Genomic DNA, 16,163 nt, shown 5'->3' on the forward strand with positions numbered 1-16,163 from the left:
CAGCTACAAAGCGTGGTCCAGCTCTGGTTCCAGCGGGGAGCCTACAGCTGGCGGTGACGCCGAAGGGCAGACAACTGAGAAATCTGAAGAGTCGCAGGGAAAGTCGCTTTCCTTTGCTGAGGTGATGCGACTCGTCCAAGAAGGCCAGGAAGTGCCTGGAGTGACAAAAGTGGAAATACAAGCAAGCAACCAGACTGAAACTCCGTCACAAATGGAGAGAATACGCAAACCCTGGGAGGGGGCGTCAGCGTCCAAATGACACGTCACTCGGTGTCGTGTTTTATAAGTGTGAGCGCATACGACCAAATGCTCTGAATTTGAACGGGTTCACGTATGGACTCAACATCTTTGTCCATTGAGAAGTATCAGTACATTAGAACAGTGTTTCCCTACCTTTCGAGAAATATCCCTCAGTACACTACCAAACACAAATGTCACAAAGTGTATATATATATATATATACTGAAATGATCAACTCTTCTCAATTTACTCACAGAATTACTTACTCAGTGTGAAATGTGGCCATGTTTAGTAGAACACAAAGCATTTTTTTGTTGTTGTGTGAGTGGGAACAGGTTAATTGTACCTTCTGCAATCTGGTGGAAGAGCATTGAATTGTTCTGCCTGCCACGACACATCGCTGGCAGAGATACATGAACAAAGATGCATTATTTGTAGTAAATAAATGATTTTTTATTATTATTTTTTTAACCATCCATCCATTTTCTGAGCCGCTTCTCCTCACTAGGGTCGCCGACGTGCTGGAGCCTATCCCAGCTGTCATCGGGCAGGAGGCGGGGTACACCCTGAACTGGTTGCCAGCCAATCGAAGGGCACATAGGAACAAACAACCATTGGCACTCACAGTCATGCCTACGGGCAATTTAGAGTCTCCAATTCATGCATGTTTTTGGGATGTGGGAGGAAACCGGAGTGCCCGGAGAAAACCCACGCAGGCACGGGGAGGACATGCAAACTCCACACAGGCGGGGCCAGGGATTGAACCCGGGTCCTCAGAACTGTGAGGCTGACGCTCTAACCAGTCGTCCACCGTGCCGCCCTTTTTTTAACCAATTAAGAGAATTTGGATTATTTTTGCTGCACACCTGATGAGCTCTCATAGCACAGTGGTTGAGAATCAATGCATTAGACTATGTTTCGTCATTTGAACCCAAGTCCCCAGAACGTGAGGCAGATGTGCCAACCAGTCGTCCACCGTGCCGGCAGCAATAATAATAATAATAAACAAATATGTTTAACAATTGTTTGGTTGAGAGTTTATTAAAAATGAATCCTATGGAACACGTCCAATTCCTTACAAATTGCAGTTCTCATTAAAGACAAAGCATCTTTCTAATATGACACCAATTCCAAATTATGTTTGTTTTTTTTGTCCTGTTCAGCTGTTAGGTCAAGCAGAATGGAAAATCTGTGTCCCTTTCATGCCGGAACACTTTTACTGTGTCACAAAATAATACAAAACACAACTACATTTAGCCCTGTTGGCATAGCACCACAGGTTAACAAAAATAATAACAATAAAATATAGACAAACTATAAAGTTCGGACATACACATACTGGGACAGTAAATGTGTCACAGAAAGTAATTCTTTAATAAGGCAGCAAAAGTTTTATCAACTTCCAGTCACAGTAGAATGCTTAAAATAGCAATGATCAATCCAGTAACATGGAGGCACACTAGACAGTGTATTTAAAAGACAACGAGGCAGTTCACACATTTTTAAAATATTACAAATCAACACGTACATCACAAACATCGAGATTATATAAAAAAAATTAAAAAAAAGTGTATTTGCACACATAAAAAAACACAGCACCGGCATATTGCATTTTCATCGTCACGCTCACAGTGGCTGGTGTGGCATCCGTGATGGATAACACACGTGTAGAAAAACACATGTACAGTTGAAAGTCTTGAAAACTGAAGTTTACATATATCATACAAAAAGACACATATGCTTTTTTTCCCCCTCATTGTCCTAAATGAAATCATACTAAACCTTTCTGGTTTTAGGTTCATTAGGCTTGCCTGAGTAGTGACAGAATGATTTTTTTACTTACTTGAAAGTCAGACGTCTGCATACAGTGGGGCAAAAAAAGTATTTAGTCAGCCACCAATTGTGCAAGTTCTCCCACTTAAAAAGATGACAGAGGCCTGTAATTTTCATCATTGGTATACCTCACCTATGAGAGACAAATTTTTTAAAGAATTTATTAGCAAATTATGGTGGAAAATAAGTATTTGGTCACCTACAAACAAGCAAGATTTCTTCTTCTTCTTTAAGAGGCTCCTTTGTCCGCCACGTCGTTACCTGTATTAATGGCACCTGTTTGAACTCGTTATCAGTATAAAAGACACCTGCCCACAACCTCAAGCAGTCACACTCCAAAAGCCACTATGGCCAAGACCAACGAGCTGACAAAGGACACCAGAAACAAAACTGTAGACCTGCACCAGCCTGGGAAGACTGAATCTGCAATAGGTAAGCAGCGTGGTGTGAAGAAATCAACTGTGGGAGCAATTGTTAGAAAATGGAAGACATACAAGACCACTGATAACCGCCCTCGATCTGAAACTCCACGCAAGATCTCACCCCGTCATTTTGCACAATTGGTGGCTGACGAAATACTTTTTTTCGCCCCACTGTATATTTTACCAGTCTTGCCTTTCAACTTTTAAGCACTTCGTAACTTGCTTTTGAAATTGGCTATATAAAGTAATTATTATTATTGGTAAACTATATGACTTGAGTCTCCTTCCACAAGCCAAGACATCATCTTCTGGATTGTGTTTAAAGCCATAGTAATCTTACTAGATGTAAACTTTTGACTTTGAGGAAAGCCATGAAAAATTGTCTTTTTTTAAAAAAAAAATAATAATAATAATTCTGGCATTTCGCAAATGGAAATAATTTTGGTAATCATAATTTCCTAAAACAGGAAAAGGTCAGTGTGATTTCATGTCAGACTGAGGGGAGAAAAAAGTGTGTCTTTTTATATAGTGTATGGAAACATTTGTTTTCCAATGTATTACCTATTTATAAATTAAATATAAACTATGAAAATAAAAGAGTAACCAAAGAATTGAGGTAGAGACCAGCGGCCTATGTCAGTAAGCCAGTCGTGTTTGGGCGGGACTAAAGGGGGAACATTCAACATGATATCGAAAAATGACAAATAATGTGGTACTGTTCGTTGTACACTAATAACAATGACGAAGATTCTAATTCTAAATTAATGTTCTTGAATTGTCTTTTTGTTAATTCATTCATTTGCCGTGGACATTGCCGCCGACATACGTGTTCATCAAGTACGTTGTTCTGCGGGTAGGCATGGAAGAGGCTCTCGCCCAGAAAATTCCGGTTTGTAAGCCAACCTGTGAAATGACTCAGAGATCCTTGTAGGAGGCGCCGTTGCATTGCTTTTGAGTAGAAGATAGAGATTAGGCGGTGACTCTCGGCTTGTCACGTCGCGATCGTGAGAAAAGATGTTGCGAACGCCATAAGCCATGCGGTAAGTCGGCGTGGCCCACAGAGCACCTCTTTATTGTCAATACCGCTTATCCTGCTTATCCCAGCCGACTTCGGGCGAAAGGCAGACTACACCCTGAACTGGTCGCCAGTTGAGCCGCAGGGCACGTATAGACACGGACAACCACTCGCGCTCACATTGGCACCGCTGCCCGCACCAAAGTCAGGCGAATGAATCACTACTCTCTCTATTTTATATCGGTAAATAAATGATTTTGCCATTTAAAAAAAAAAAAAAAAAACATTTCCCAGTTGTTTTTGTTCTACAGATGTCACAAAAGCAAAACATATTAGCGTCAAAGTCACTGTTGTGATTGACATGTTTCTTTTCAGAAAAAGCTCATTTTCTCTGCTTTTTGGTCAGAAAGCATTGTTGTTGGTGAAGCCAATCTATTTTCTACTGCTGATTACTAAAGAACAGAAAAGCTAGAAACCTTTTTTTTTTTTTTTTTTACTTTCTTTTGGTAGGTTCAGTGCACAGAGCACAATATTCTGTGGGTCTCGAACGATCAGTTAAAATGCTCTAAAACGGCTGGCAATGTCTCGTCTTTGAAAACGGCAAGCAGTCGACGATTTAATGGATAACAGCCAAAAAGATTTTGAATACGTTGGCTCAATGCAGCTGTGCTGAGGGGGCGGGGGGGGGGAATAGTACACATGATTTCAGCTGCCTTGTAACTTGAGGATGCCCTAGCATTCCACTGAGGTATTTAAAAAAAGAGTTCATGGCGGTGTAAACATTTGTTAGGCAGCAATAATCATCACCCACCGTCAGCGCGGTCTGTTTGGAAACTGCCGACTGACGCCCTAAAAATACTTGATGATACAGGCCAGCTGTTATTGTTCACATTATACAGTAGATTATAGCACCATGTAAAGGAGAGTTTGCAATTTATAAAAAAAAATCAAAAAAAAAATCACTTTTTTGTCATATCTGTTAAAACAGTCATGACTTGACCCAAAATCGTCTTTCCCTACTGAAATGAATGGAAAGGAATTCAACCATCCCACACCCTAATAAAACTAAAAACATTAAAAAGTATATTTTTTTAATAAGAAAAATTGCACTCAATAGTATTGTACTGTATTAAAACAGTAAAAAGAGTTGCTGTCCACATAACCCTGCAAACGCCTAAAAGGTGAGTGTGAAACACGACTGTACCTAATGTATGTATTGCGCTTCCACTGCAAAGAAACCAATGTGAATTGATGATGGCGGGATATTGTGAAGTTGGCGAGCATCATCTCGTGGTAGATTTCTAGTGGTTAGCGAGTAGGGAATGAGTGACTGATTCCGCACGCAGTAATCATTCACTAATTTTTTTTCAGAGGCACTATCGAGGTCCACTATATCAAAATCCATGTATACTGATCAGGGAAAAAAATTCAAATTTGGCTCGTATATCGCAATACAAAAAAGTAGTCAAGTGACGGCTCGTATGTTAAAGCAAACTTGGAAATCAAGGCACTTATATCTCAAGGCAACACTGTCCCAAAAAAAAAAACACCGTACCCGAGTGGGGGAAAAAAAACTAAATCAGAGACAGAAGGTGTGACTTACGAAGCGTCAATCTTTTGTCGCACACTTGCGGGCACACCTTCGACAATTGATTAACTCCTCGTAAGTCGCACCTTTTCTCTCTGATTGGTTGTTTTTCTCGGGTGCAGTGGTTTCTTGTATATCAAATGAAAGGCACAAAATGGGGCCAGAGACATCAGATTTTTTTCCCATTGATCATTATGTAGTACTGTCAAGTCATACTGACTGTTTTAGCAAATATGAAAAGGGATTTTTTTTTTTTTAAATTGCAAACTCCTTGTTCAATCAAAAAACAAAAACAAAAAAAACATGAAGTTTCTAAAAATCCTGACAGTAAAAACGGATCCCCGTGCTTGTGTGGGTTTTCTCCGTGTACTCTGACAAACACGCAAACGTTCATTCTTTCTGACCAGGCCTCGTGTGAGTATGCCCTTTAAAACTTGGAACTCTGGCAGGTTTACTGACTTCACTGCTGCTACTCGCATGCGAAATAATCCTTGAGCGGCGCCAGGAGGTGGCGGACGACCGGGACGCTCCAGGAGCGCCCCAGGACCTTCTGGCGCTGCATGCGTCCCATGTTGTTCACGTCCGTGTAGTGTTTGGGGAAGCCAAAAATCCTAAAGAGACAGCAATGAGGGACAGTGTTATTCTGGATGTGTTCAGTTAGAATGCTCATCAACTGCATTATTTTTCCCCATCGGGCAGTTTTGGAGAACCCCCCCGCCAAAAAACCATCAATGTCAAATCATGTTTCTTCATTTAAATGAATGAAAATGCCATTAATCTGTTCCATTCCCACATTGCGTTCTATCAGGTGTGTGCACCTTGGCCACCAGGGACAGTATAATACAAAGACACACACAAAAGGATAAGTTTCACAACTGACTCGGTAAGCTTCAATAATTGTAAAATGAGTTGTTTTACGCAGAGGATAAAGAATATATTCCTGCCGGAGTATTGTGATATTGTATGTCTACATGTTTTGTTGCACTTTTTTTTAAGAAGTTGACACATTTGTGAGCAATATGCCTTTGTGGGGTGAGCAGCAGAGCAAAGTCGGCGGTGGTTTGAGCCCATGACATATGTGCCGAAAGAAAAAATGGGCAACACACATATACCTTGTTCATCCCAAAAATGTATGTTCCTTACAAATGTGACATTTATAAGGGAAATTAACAGAATCTATTGCCAAAAAACACAAGAACTCATCTACCAAACACACATTCCCTTACTTTTTGAGCTATAGTCTCTCAAATGCAATGAGACAAACATATTGTTACTTTGTCTGTTAGATGTGTACAAGAAGAAATGTACAAATGCTTACTGTTCCATTTCGGTTAACCACAGGAAGTCTTCCTTGTCATTCATGATGACGGGAAGCCCCAACTTCCCCTGCTTGAGGGAGTTTGACTTTGTTGTGATGGTTCGCACTTTCTCCAGCTGCACAAAGACACACACTTGGAATCGGCAAAGCCTGTGCACTGTGCAGATCGACATTGTGGCGTGAAAGCTGCTCTCACCTTTGCCACACGGCCAACTTCCAAACAATCCTGAAGAGACAGTTTTTGATCCAGCGATGTGGTCAGTGGTCTGAAGAGAAAAATTGTCAGGTGGCTGAGGCGTGAACATCAGAATGAGCAGCACAATTGGAGAAAGTGTGACAAAAAGTGTTCAGTTCCTTTTAATTTGATTTACAGTAATTATATCATTACGAATGGTTGTTTGTTTCTATTTGGCTGGCGACCGGTTCAGGGAGTATCCCGCCTCCTGCACGAAGATAGCTGGGATAGGCTCCAGCAGCCCGCGACTATAGTGAGGATAAGCGGTGAAAGAAAATGGATGGATGGATGTTTAGTATAAGTATAATATTATAGCGTGCTATTTTTCCTCATTGAAAATCACAGTAAATTTTTTTTGGGGGGTGTGCTGGAACGGATTAATGACATTTCTATTTATTTCAATGGGAAAAGATGATTTGAGAAGTGTTTTGAGTTACAAATGTGGTCCAGAAATTAATTCAACTTGTACGTCAAGGCACCACTGTAATTCAAGTTGGCTTTTCCGTCCATCTTGTGCGCTACAATCCAATATTTACATATTTGGTAGTCTGGGTGTCGAAAGTAAACCCATTCACAAAAGTAAGTGGGTAAAACAATGCACCTAAGCAAAGCAATATCACAGAAGAGGAAAGAACATGACTTGACATACCTGCTCATGCCTGGGAGGTTTCCCCAGAAGTAGCGTGCTCTGTGTGCAGGGCTGACATTCACAGCATCAATGAGAACTGGATTGCACTGAAAACAATGAGAACAGGACAGTTGAGCACAGTATCGCCACCAATGGCGACTATTGGCTACCAAAGTGGCTTTTGCCAGTAATCACAGACAATCACCTCCAGGAATCGACAGATGTCCGTCTTGTCTCTGGTGGACATGAACACCACGTTCTCAAAGAGCCAAAAGAACGGCCGGTCGTCACCCTCCTTTGGCTTCAACAGCGTCAAAATGCGATAGAATTCAAAGAAGAGCCTTCCGGTGCCCTCTGCGGGATTGAGACGGAACCTACAATGAGCTTATTTTTTCCAGCAGTACAGTGAACCCCCACATATTCGTGCTTTGCTGTTCATGCCCCCCCCCACCCCCCCCCGTGAAACCTATCCACAGCTTGTCACTAAAAAAACAAATTCTATTTTTTTGTGTTCTTTCCAAAATGCTACAAGATGCCACCAAAGCCCTGACTTAATGGGAAAGTAGAAATTGGTGTCAAGGAAGTATGCTGAAGTCATACATCTCAATTGAGTGTTATTTTTTTTTAAAGCTGCTGTTTTTTTTTTATATAAATAACTTGGATGACTGACAATGTACCCAGACATACAATTCACTCTGAAAAGCAAGTGTTTAATGAAGCTATATAATGTATGAGTAATGAAATAAATGGACTTTTCTACCATATTGTAATTTATTGAGATGTACAGTCTCCTCCAAAAGTATTGGAACGGCAAGGTCAACTCCTTTTTTGCTTTTGTTGTATACTGAAGACATTTGGGTTTCAGCTCAAAAGATGAATATGAGACATAAGAAAAATTGTAATTATTTTTTATTGGGCTGGGGTCAATAACGAGTTTTTTCGCTGTTCGCGAGGGGGCTTGGTCCCTATCGTCTGCGAATAGCGAGGGCTCACTCTAGTACTCTAATGTAAAGCGTGTACACGCAGCCCAAGAGTAGCAAAGGTTCGAAGCGGGCATACCAAACAATCCTTTTCGCAGGGGGTTGACGATGGAGAGGTCATTGCACGGACTTCCTCCAATCAGCAGGTCGAACGGCCCCCATTCAGTCAACTGCAACACAACTACTTCCTGTTCATTTGTTCACACAAAAACTCCCAACAAATCATGGTTCTATAGTATTTGTTGTCATGCATTGGATAGAGTGGCTTGCCCACTAAATGTCCACGCACGTGTTTCCTTGTGATGGTGCGGACATCATTGACGTATTCAATCTTGCCCTTGTGCTTGACCATCCCCACCGCGATGGAGTCTTCGCAAATCTCCGAGGCGATGTAGCGCTCCAGCTTGAACCCGAGGTCTTTGAGCACCAGGTATCCTGTCGCGGTGGAAGCAAAGAGCTGCTTACAGAATAAAAGACATGTAGTATGACTTTATAGGTCACGCCATCCCATTTAAATGTCAAGTGACACATGTCCGGTATCACATTTTTTAAATGTAAATTCTATTTGTATTTAATTTGGAGATTCTGTTGCATACCACTCGTACCACACTTTGAGAATCCGTTCTATACACCTAAAGTATCATATTTAACTGTTTGTAGACAGTAAATGTACCATATTTGCATCATACTTAATGTCTAATGTGCAATGTTTACATAATATTTAATGGTCAATCTACGCTTTGCTCTATCTTAGATTTACAGCGAGTGTGTTTTAATGTATATCTGTGTCGTCCGTGCTAATGATTGGCATACAGTATCTCGTTAAAACTTTTTTTTTTTTTTTTAGCTGCCGTCATCCACAATCTGGTACGTGCGCAACCTACTTCAGCAGTTGGCAAAACGGGTCGAAGCACTTCCTCCTGGCTGGGATGAATGGCGAAGGGGACAGTGACAAAACACACGGAATTTTAAATGGCTACAGTGTCTTTTTTAAAACAAGACTTCACTACAAAAGGTGTTTAGGCCTTGTTTGTGTTTAATTATATCATATTTGTATAAATAAATGATATACGGTACATGCATTTAACTTTTGTGTAAAGACACCAGTTATAAAGAAGAAATTTTTTTTTTTTTTCAAGGTTCGGGTTCAAACCCGGCGGCACGGTGGCCGACTGGTTAGAGCGTCAGCCTCACAGTTCTGAGGTGCGGGGTTCAATCCCCGTCCCCGCCTGTGTGGAGTTTGCATGTTCTCCCCGTGCCTGCGTGGGTTTTCTCCGGGCACTCCGGTTTCCTCCCACATCCCAAAAACATGCATTAATTGGAGACTCTAAATTGCCCGTAGGCATGACTGTGAGTGCGAATGGTTGTTAGTTTCTATGTGCCCTGCGATTGGCTGGCAACCAGTTCAGGGTGTACCCCGCCTCCTGCCCGATGACAGCTGGGATAGGCTCCAGCACGCCCGCGACCCTAGTGAGGAGAAGCGGCTCAGAAAATGGATGGATGGGTTCAAACCATTACGTCATCAACCTGTTGTTACGCTAGTTATTGTGGAATACACGGGTCCATTTTCCGGGTTTGGTCACGTAACCTTCTGCATATGGCTGATTGTGCCACCCAAAAAAAAAAAATTATAAATCTGAAGTGTGTCAATTGAAGCATGTAGTGTAAATGCAGCCGAAGCAACCTTGAGCAAGATGCGATTTATTTGACCTTAACTGACCTGTTGCAATGCCGTCAAAGAGCGAAAGAACCTTCAGGGGTTTGCGTTTGTCAGCGGCGATGGACGGGTAAACTCTGTGAGGCTCCTGTGAACAAACATAGCGGCCCATGTAGGAGAAGATCGGCAATTAAAAAAATAAAAGTTTTATGGGTCTCTCAGTCATTCCAGCTCTCTTTTTAACCATCGACATTCGGTGAGCGGTGCATTTTGAATGTCTGACAGGATACCCACTAACATTTTCGTCCAGTCCCGTCTCGTCAACGGAAGCTCTCATCAAAGAGACATTTTTAGCTTGTCACCGTTACGTTATCGTCATGACAATAAGGACCGTCAACAAAATCATTTCGTCATCGTTGATGAACGCAACACTGGTGATATGGCATGACTCCTTCTTGTGACCGGCGAAGAAGTCTGCCATTAGATCAGGAGTGGGCAATTAATTTTCCAAAATTGCCTTGTGTGGAACTGGAACATTTGTCACTGGCCACTACAACATGCTTACGTACATCAATTCTGTTCCATATTCATTGTATATATCTATTTAAAGCATTACGGTGAATTGTTCTTATCAACCTGCTAATTGTGTATCGTATGTTTTTCGAATTAGGAAATAAAAAAGTAAACTTTTTTTTTTTTTTTTTATAAACTTTGAATAAATGAGGCCCTAAGACTGTTACGTGTGATGATGAGAGGACTTTTGATCTCATCGACATTTTGTGTGGTTTCATTCAAAATGAATATATATACAGTAGATTTTGCTTGGGAGGAAGATAAGATATAGGAAGCTCAGTTGACAAATGCGTGTCATCGAGGGTAAATCAGAAATTTGGTCGTAGTCTAGTAATCTGTAAATGAGTAGTGTGACACATTATACTCACGAAGTCCATGGCACTGTTGTTGGCAAAGAAGTCTTGGACCCTAACGCTCCAGTCCGGCCTGAGTTTGAGGTTTCTCTGGCACTGTGCCGGCTGGCACACGTAGCAGCTCCAGGGGTCGACCTCTTTCAGCTTGTTAAAGGTTCCCCGTTCCACCAGGATCTCCACACACTCCTTACAGAAACATCTGCCGTGGACAGCACACAACGCAAATGTAGCTTTTTTTTTTTTGCCGCTTTCCAATAGTTGAAAAGAGAGAGCGAATAACAACTCTTGTGTTTCTCGAAGTACTATACTTTATTTAAAAGCTGGCGCCCTGAGCTCTATTTACCTGCAGCAGCCGGTGTTACCACAAAGAATGACCTCCGACCCCCCGCAGCACACGGTGCAGTATGACTGGTAGCCATCTTCATCGTAGCGATACAGCGTTTCTGTGAAGTTCTCCTGCAGGCAGTGACCATGTCATTTTTGGGGCATTTTGGGATGTTAAAGCAGTGATTCCCAACCTGTGGGCCTCAGCGGCCCATTTTGTGACTGAGCAGATGATTAAATTGAGACGAAATCATCATTATTTCAGTATGTATACTTTTTGTAACATTTTTGTTTAGTGGTGTGCCGTGAGATCTACCTTGGCTCAATAAAGGTTGGGAAACACTGTGTTAAAGGCTTTGGATGCAGGCTTTGCAAACTGGACCAGAATGGAGAAGAAAGAGTTTGCACACTGTGGCTTACCTTGCATTTGAAACAAAGACCGCCTTCAAACAACGGGTGTTGCGCTTCGATCTCAGGGGACCCGCAACACAAACAACAATCTGTAACAGCAAGCATTTCCTTGAGAATTTGGAATAAATAAAAAAAGATAGACGGTATAACACAGATATCATGATGCTCCGGCAGAACTGACCTTTGATTTTTGTGCCTTTGTCTTTAAGTCGCTTAATTAAAATGTCTGAAAGTGAAATATCAAAGTAAATCAGTCCAAGTCAGACAGTTCAAACAATTGAATGTTTCTCCTAACTCTTTTCTGTCATCATCAGTGCTTTTTTTCTTTCTTCTCAAGGTCACTGGATTGGGTCTCTGTACTGTATATTCATACACTGCACCACAATTTTTGTCAGCGCTACCAGAACCGTGCACTTCCTATCCAGATATAAGCCAAAAATGGCATTTTAAATTAGGACAAAATATGTGCATCTCTTTTTTTTTTTTTTATTGAACCAATGTGCTGTGTATTACAGTTTCTTATAATATTTAATGGTCAAATGAATGTATAAAAGATCCACTCTTCAACAACAAAGGGTTTGAAGCAATCAAAAAATAAAATAAAAATACATACAGTGCCGCCCCCGCATACTCGACATTCGGCATGCACAGATTTTTTTCCACATTTCCCTCCCAAATGTTTCCTTTTTTTTTTTCACTTTTTTTTTTTTTACAATGCTAATTACATGAATTTTATCGACTAAAAATGCCTCTCAACACTGTGTGTTGTATTTTAAAAACTTGTGCCGTGTTTGTTCATTCTCCGCTCTTAATTGCATGTTTTTGAGTGCAGCATTCTTTAATTTAACTTTGGAAGGAATGAAAAATGATTAACATCGTTATGTTTTCCGATTATGTCTTTCGCAAGCTTTCCTATGATAGTAACTTTTTGAAAATGGGATAAAGATTTGAGAAAGGCATTGCTAACTGGCAATGATTAGTAAGGGGGAAGTTGGAAAGAGGATGCAAAATGGAAAGGCAGTTGGACCTGATGACATTCCTGTGGAGGTATGGAAGCATCTAGGGGAGGTGCCTGTGGAGTTTTTGACCAGCTTGTTCAATAGAATTCTAGCGTGTGAGAAGATGCCTGAGGAATGGAGGAAAAGTATGCTGGTGCCCATTTATAATAACAAGGGTGATGTGCAGAGCTGTGGGAACTATAGAGGAATAAAGTTGACGAGCCACACAATGAAGTTATGGGAAAGAGTAGTGGAGGCTAGAGTCAGGACAGAAGTGAGTATTTGCGAGCAACAGTATGGTTTCATGCCTAGAAAGAGTACCACAGATGCATTATTTGCCTTGAGTGACCAGGTTGGATAAAATTAGAAATGAGCTTATCAGAGGGACAGCCTTCGATGGTTTGGACACGTCCAGAGGAGAAATAGTGAGTATATTGGTAGAAGGATGATGAAGATGGAGCTGCCAGGCAAGAGAGCTAGAGGAAGACCAAAGAGAAGGTGGATGGATGTCGTGAGGGAAGACATGAGGCCAGTTGGTGTTCGAGAGGAGGATGGAAAAGGATGACGCGCTGTGGCGACCCCTAAAGGGACAAGCCCAAAGGAAAAGAAGAAGTAGAAGAAGAGTGACTCTAACATGGACTTAGTATAAGAGTGTCAATTTCATTAAAAAAAAAAAAAAAACATCCTGGTTTTGTGATACGTGTGTCCAGAAAAGGCTCCTCTGACAGCTACTTCTGTTTGACCCAGTTTTGTATCCGATTTGCCCATATTTGGCTAAGACCGCCCCTTTCCTTGATTGGTAGCCTCCGTGTAGAAGACCCACTTGTGTGAGCACACGTCTTTATGTTGACAGTACTGGCTTGGGAGCGGAAAGAGAAGGCGGAGATCTTCCCCGGTGATGTAAGTAAGCTCGAGAAATTCAAATGACCTGATTTCAGTCCTCTCTGCAGATAAAACATCTGGAACTTAGGAATGCGTGGATGACTTTAATTCATATTTCACACGTTTACTGAGAAAATATTACATCCCAAATACTACTATTACTACGAATGTTGGTTTGGGAAAATATGTCCACTTTAACATACGCACGGTGGCGCAAAGAAAATTGGCCGGTACGCAAGATATTATAATATTGTGTTCTGTGACAACGCAAATACCGAACCTACCAAAAGAAAGAGAAGATTTGTTTCTAGCTTTTTCCATTCTGTATTAGTAGAACATGGGTTAGTTACATCAATGACTCTGGTCTCTGACCACAAAGTGGAGAAACCTATTATTATATCAAAAAATAATAAGCAGAACAGTGACTTTGGCAATGTAAACTAAACTATAAACTATAAAATAACAATAACTAGTTTGAGAACGGTATTTACGCGCTGTGAGCGACACTGACTTACCGCACGACTCTGGTTTAACTTCAGTGGCTTTTTTACACGGTGTTCCTCATTCATTCAATGAACTGTCATCTTTTCTCACGATCGCGACACAGCCTTATGTCTTTTACTTTGAAATTAAGATTGTGGATTACCAAGTGTACCTACCTCTTGTGAAGGTGTAGTTGGAGGTGCTTGCCCTACTCTTAGAAGCAAATTTCTTTTTCACTGGCGGCTGCCAGTCAGAATGAGCAGAGTCCGAATCTAATTTTGCGGCGTCTTGAAGAGCTGAAGCGAAGAAGACGGAGAGGAAAATGTTTTGAAGACGCGTGTTTGGAGTCCGAAAGTGCAAAATCTGCTGGGCCGCTGGTGTGCACTTACAAACTGGTGCGAATCCCTCCGGTCCTGTCGGCAGAAATCCTTTCAAGGCCCAGTCCAGCATCAGATTTAGTTCTTTTTCTTTATCTCCTTTTGCCTCTTCAAAGGACTTGTCACAGCGTTCACTTGCCAGCTGGAGGTTATAGTTTGTGATTAGCACTTGGTACATGCACTGAATCGGATGTAACATGAATTTTGCAACAAAGAGTAGTCCTCTGTAGGAAAGTTAGATTATGACAATATTTAAAGATAAGTGAGGAGTTGCCAACCGGTGAGCTCGGAGGCAAAGTTTGCTTCAAAAGTCACCCCAATTGGACTTTTGGAGAAGAAAAACCAACAAAACCAACCCAAACAGGTCATTTGCATCTAATGCAGCACTGAACTCTCTTTTCATCACAGCACAACAGGTTTAAAATATCATTTTAAAGCAAAATGTGCTACTGTGTGGTATATTTGGTGCCTGTGATTAATCTGATTTTTTTTTTTTTTTTTTTTTTAAATTCATCAGTTCAGAATCACTGGCAAACACACGACACAAGAACAATTAATCAGTATCCAGATAACTTATCTGTAGTTCAGATTGGCTTTGAAAAACACTTGTTTGTGCCTCATCTTTGAGGAGCTAATCTGGTTTTGTTTTTGTCTGTCTGGAAATGATCCGGTCTGTTTGTTGAAGATTCTCTCAGGAGGGACCGACGTTGGCGCGGTGCACAGTCTCCGGCAATTTAGCAACAGCTGTATTAGACGCGCTGGCACCTTCGTCAAGCATTGAAACGTGTGCAGAGTTTTCTCTCTTTTTTTTTTTTTTCGTAATTACTCCCAATCAGAGCCTTCGTTTGCTTCTCGCGTCACCCTCCCTTCCCGTGTGTGCGGGATTCGAACCAACCGTCGACCCTTTGGTCAATGGATGACTCGCTCTATAGCCCCCGCAGAATGGGGAACGCTAAAGAATGTCCGTATGCAAACAAACGAAGCTGCAGGATCAGTCACCTCCTTGTGTGCACTGCCTTGTCCGGACCTTGTCCTCCTCTCGCACTCCGCTTCCACCAAGCCGCAGCGTTGGGACGACCCGCTTGCCTGTTGCGCAGATACCTTAGCGCGCATAGATATACTTTTGTCGTGTTCTTTGGGATGCGCGCGTTTCAGATGGTTAAACAAGTTGGTGGTGTTGCCCCCGCATGTTTTGACAGACCCCCTGCACACTTTGCAGATCACTGTGGCTTGAGCGCTGTCGTCCGGCTCAAAACCGAACCATTGCCAAACCACAGAGTGTGAACCCCTTTTTGCCACTAAGTTGTCTTTGGCCGACATACTAACTTTTGCTTGTAAAATGAAAAAAGATTCGCTATTGTTGTTTGGTTTGTCAAATTAGTTTCGTCCCGCTAACACATACTAAATGATGTTTATTATAAGGTAATAATATTCTGTTAGTTTTTTTTTGTTTTTTCAAATTAGTTTTGTCCCGCTAACATATACTAAATGATGTTTATTACAAGGGAATAATGTACTGTTACTGTTTTTTTTGTTTTTTCAAATTAGTTTCGTCCCGCTAACACATACTAAATGATGTTTATTATAAGGTAATAATGTACTGTTACTGTTTGTTTTGTCCAATTAGTTCTGTCCCACTAAAACGCGCTAAATTGTCCCACTCAATTCTTTTGCTGACTAAAAGCTAATCATTGACAAGACAGTTTGGTTCGTCCATTTACTTTTGTCCAAATGGTGCAACAACCAATCAGGAATCGGTTCAATTCAAGCGAGTTGGGACATTTTTTAAACCCCTCATGCCGAAACTGGAGAATCTATCAAATGTCAAATGACGGCGAATGATTTC

The 16,163-nt window shown here is 41.4% G+C and overlaps 1 protein-coding gene and 1 long non-coding RNA gene across 3 annotated transcripts in view; one reads left to right on the plus strand and one right to left on the minus strand.

The window, feature by feature from the left end:
- Positions 1–1,434: 1,434 nt before the first annotated feature.
- LOC133476511 (DNA (cytosine-5)-methyltransferase 3C-like) overlaps positions 1,435–16,163 on the minus strand; it is a 28,615-nt gene continuing 13,886 nt past the window's right edge. For both annotated transcript variants that reach the window (XM_061770015.1, XM_061770006.1), the window contains exons 14-27: positions 14,330–14,459; positions 14,117–14,236; positions 11,759–11,803; positions 11,587–11,666; positions 11,186–11,298; positions 10,858–11,041; positions 9,980–10,064; positions 8,549–8,694; positions 8,339–8,429; positions 7,485–7,633; positions 7,301–7,386; positions 6,613–6,682; positions 6,417–6,532; positions 1,435–5,709 (exon numbers count right to left, since the gene is read on the minus strand). In XM_061770015.1, coding sequence (XP_061625999.1) covers positions 5,568–5,709; positions 6,417–6,532; positions 6,613–6,682; positions 7,301–7,386; positions 7,485–7,633; positions 8,339–8,429; positions 8,549–8,694; positions 9,980–10,064; positions 10,858–11,041; positions 11,186–11,298; positions 11,587–11,666; positions 11,759–11,803; positions 14,117–14,236; positions 14,330–14,459 — 1,557 coding nt within the window. In that variant the 3' untranslated portion in view covers positions 1,435–5,567. The remainder of the gene's footprint in view (positions 5,710–6,416; positions 6,533–6,612; positions 6,683–7,300; positions 7,387–7,484; positions 7,634–8,338; positions 8,430–8,548; positions 8,695–9,979; positions 10,065–10,857; positions 11,042–11,185; positions 11,299–11,586; positions 11,667–11,758; positions 11,804–14,116; positions 14,237–14,329; positions 14,460–16,163) is intronic.
- Positions 2,413–9,397, plus strand: LOC133476539 (uncharacterized). Its single transcript, XR_009788080.1, has 2 exons — positions 2,413–2,505; positions 9,107–9,397. It is a non-coding gene; the product is annotated as an uncharacterized LOC133476539 (long non-coding RNA).

Source organism: Phyllopteryx taeniolatus, chromosome 1, assembly GCF_024500385.1.
Source record: "Phyllopteryx taeniolatus isolate TA_2022b chromosome 1, UOR_Ptae_1.2, whole genome shotgun sequence".
NCBI lineage: Eukaryota > Metazoa > Chordata > Actinopteri > Syngnathiformes > Syngnathidae > Phyllopteryx > Phyllopteryx taeniolatus.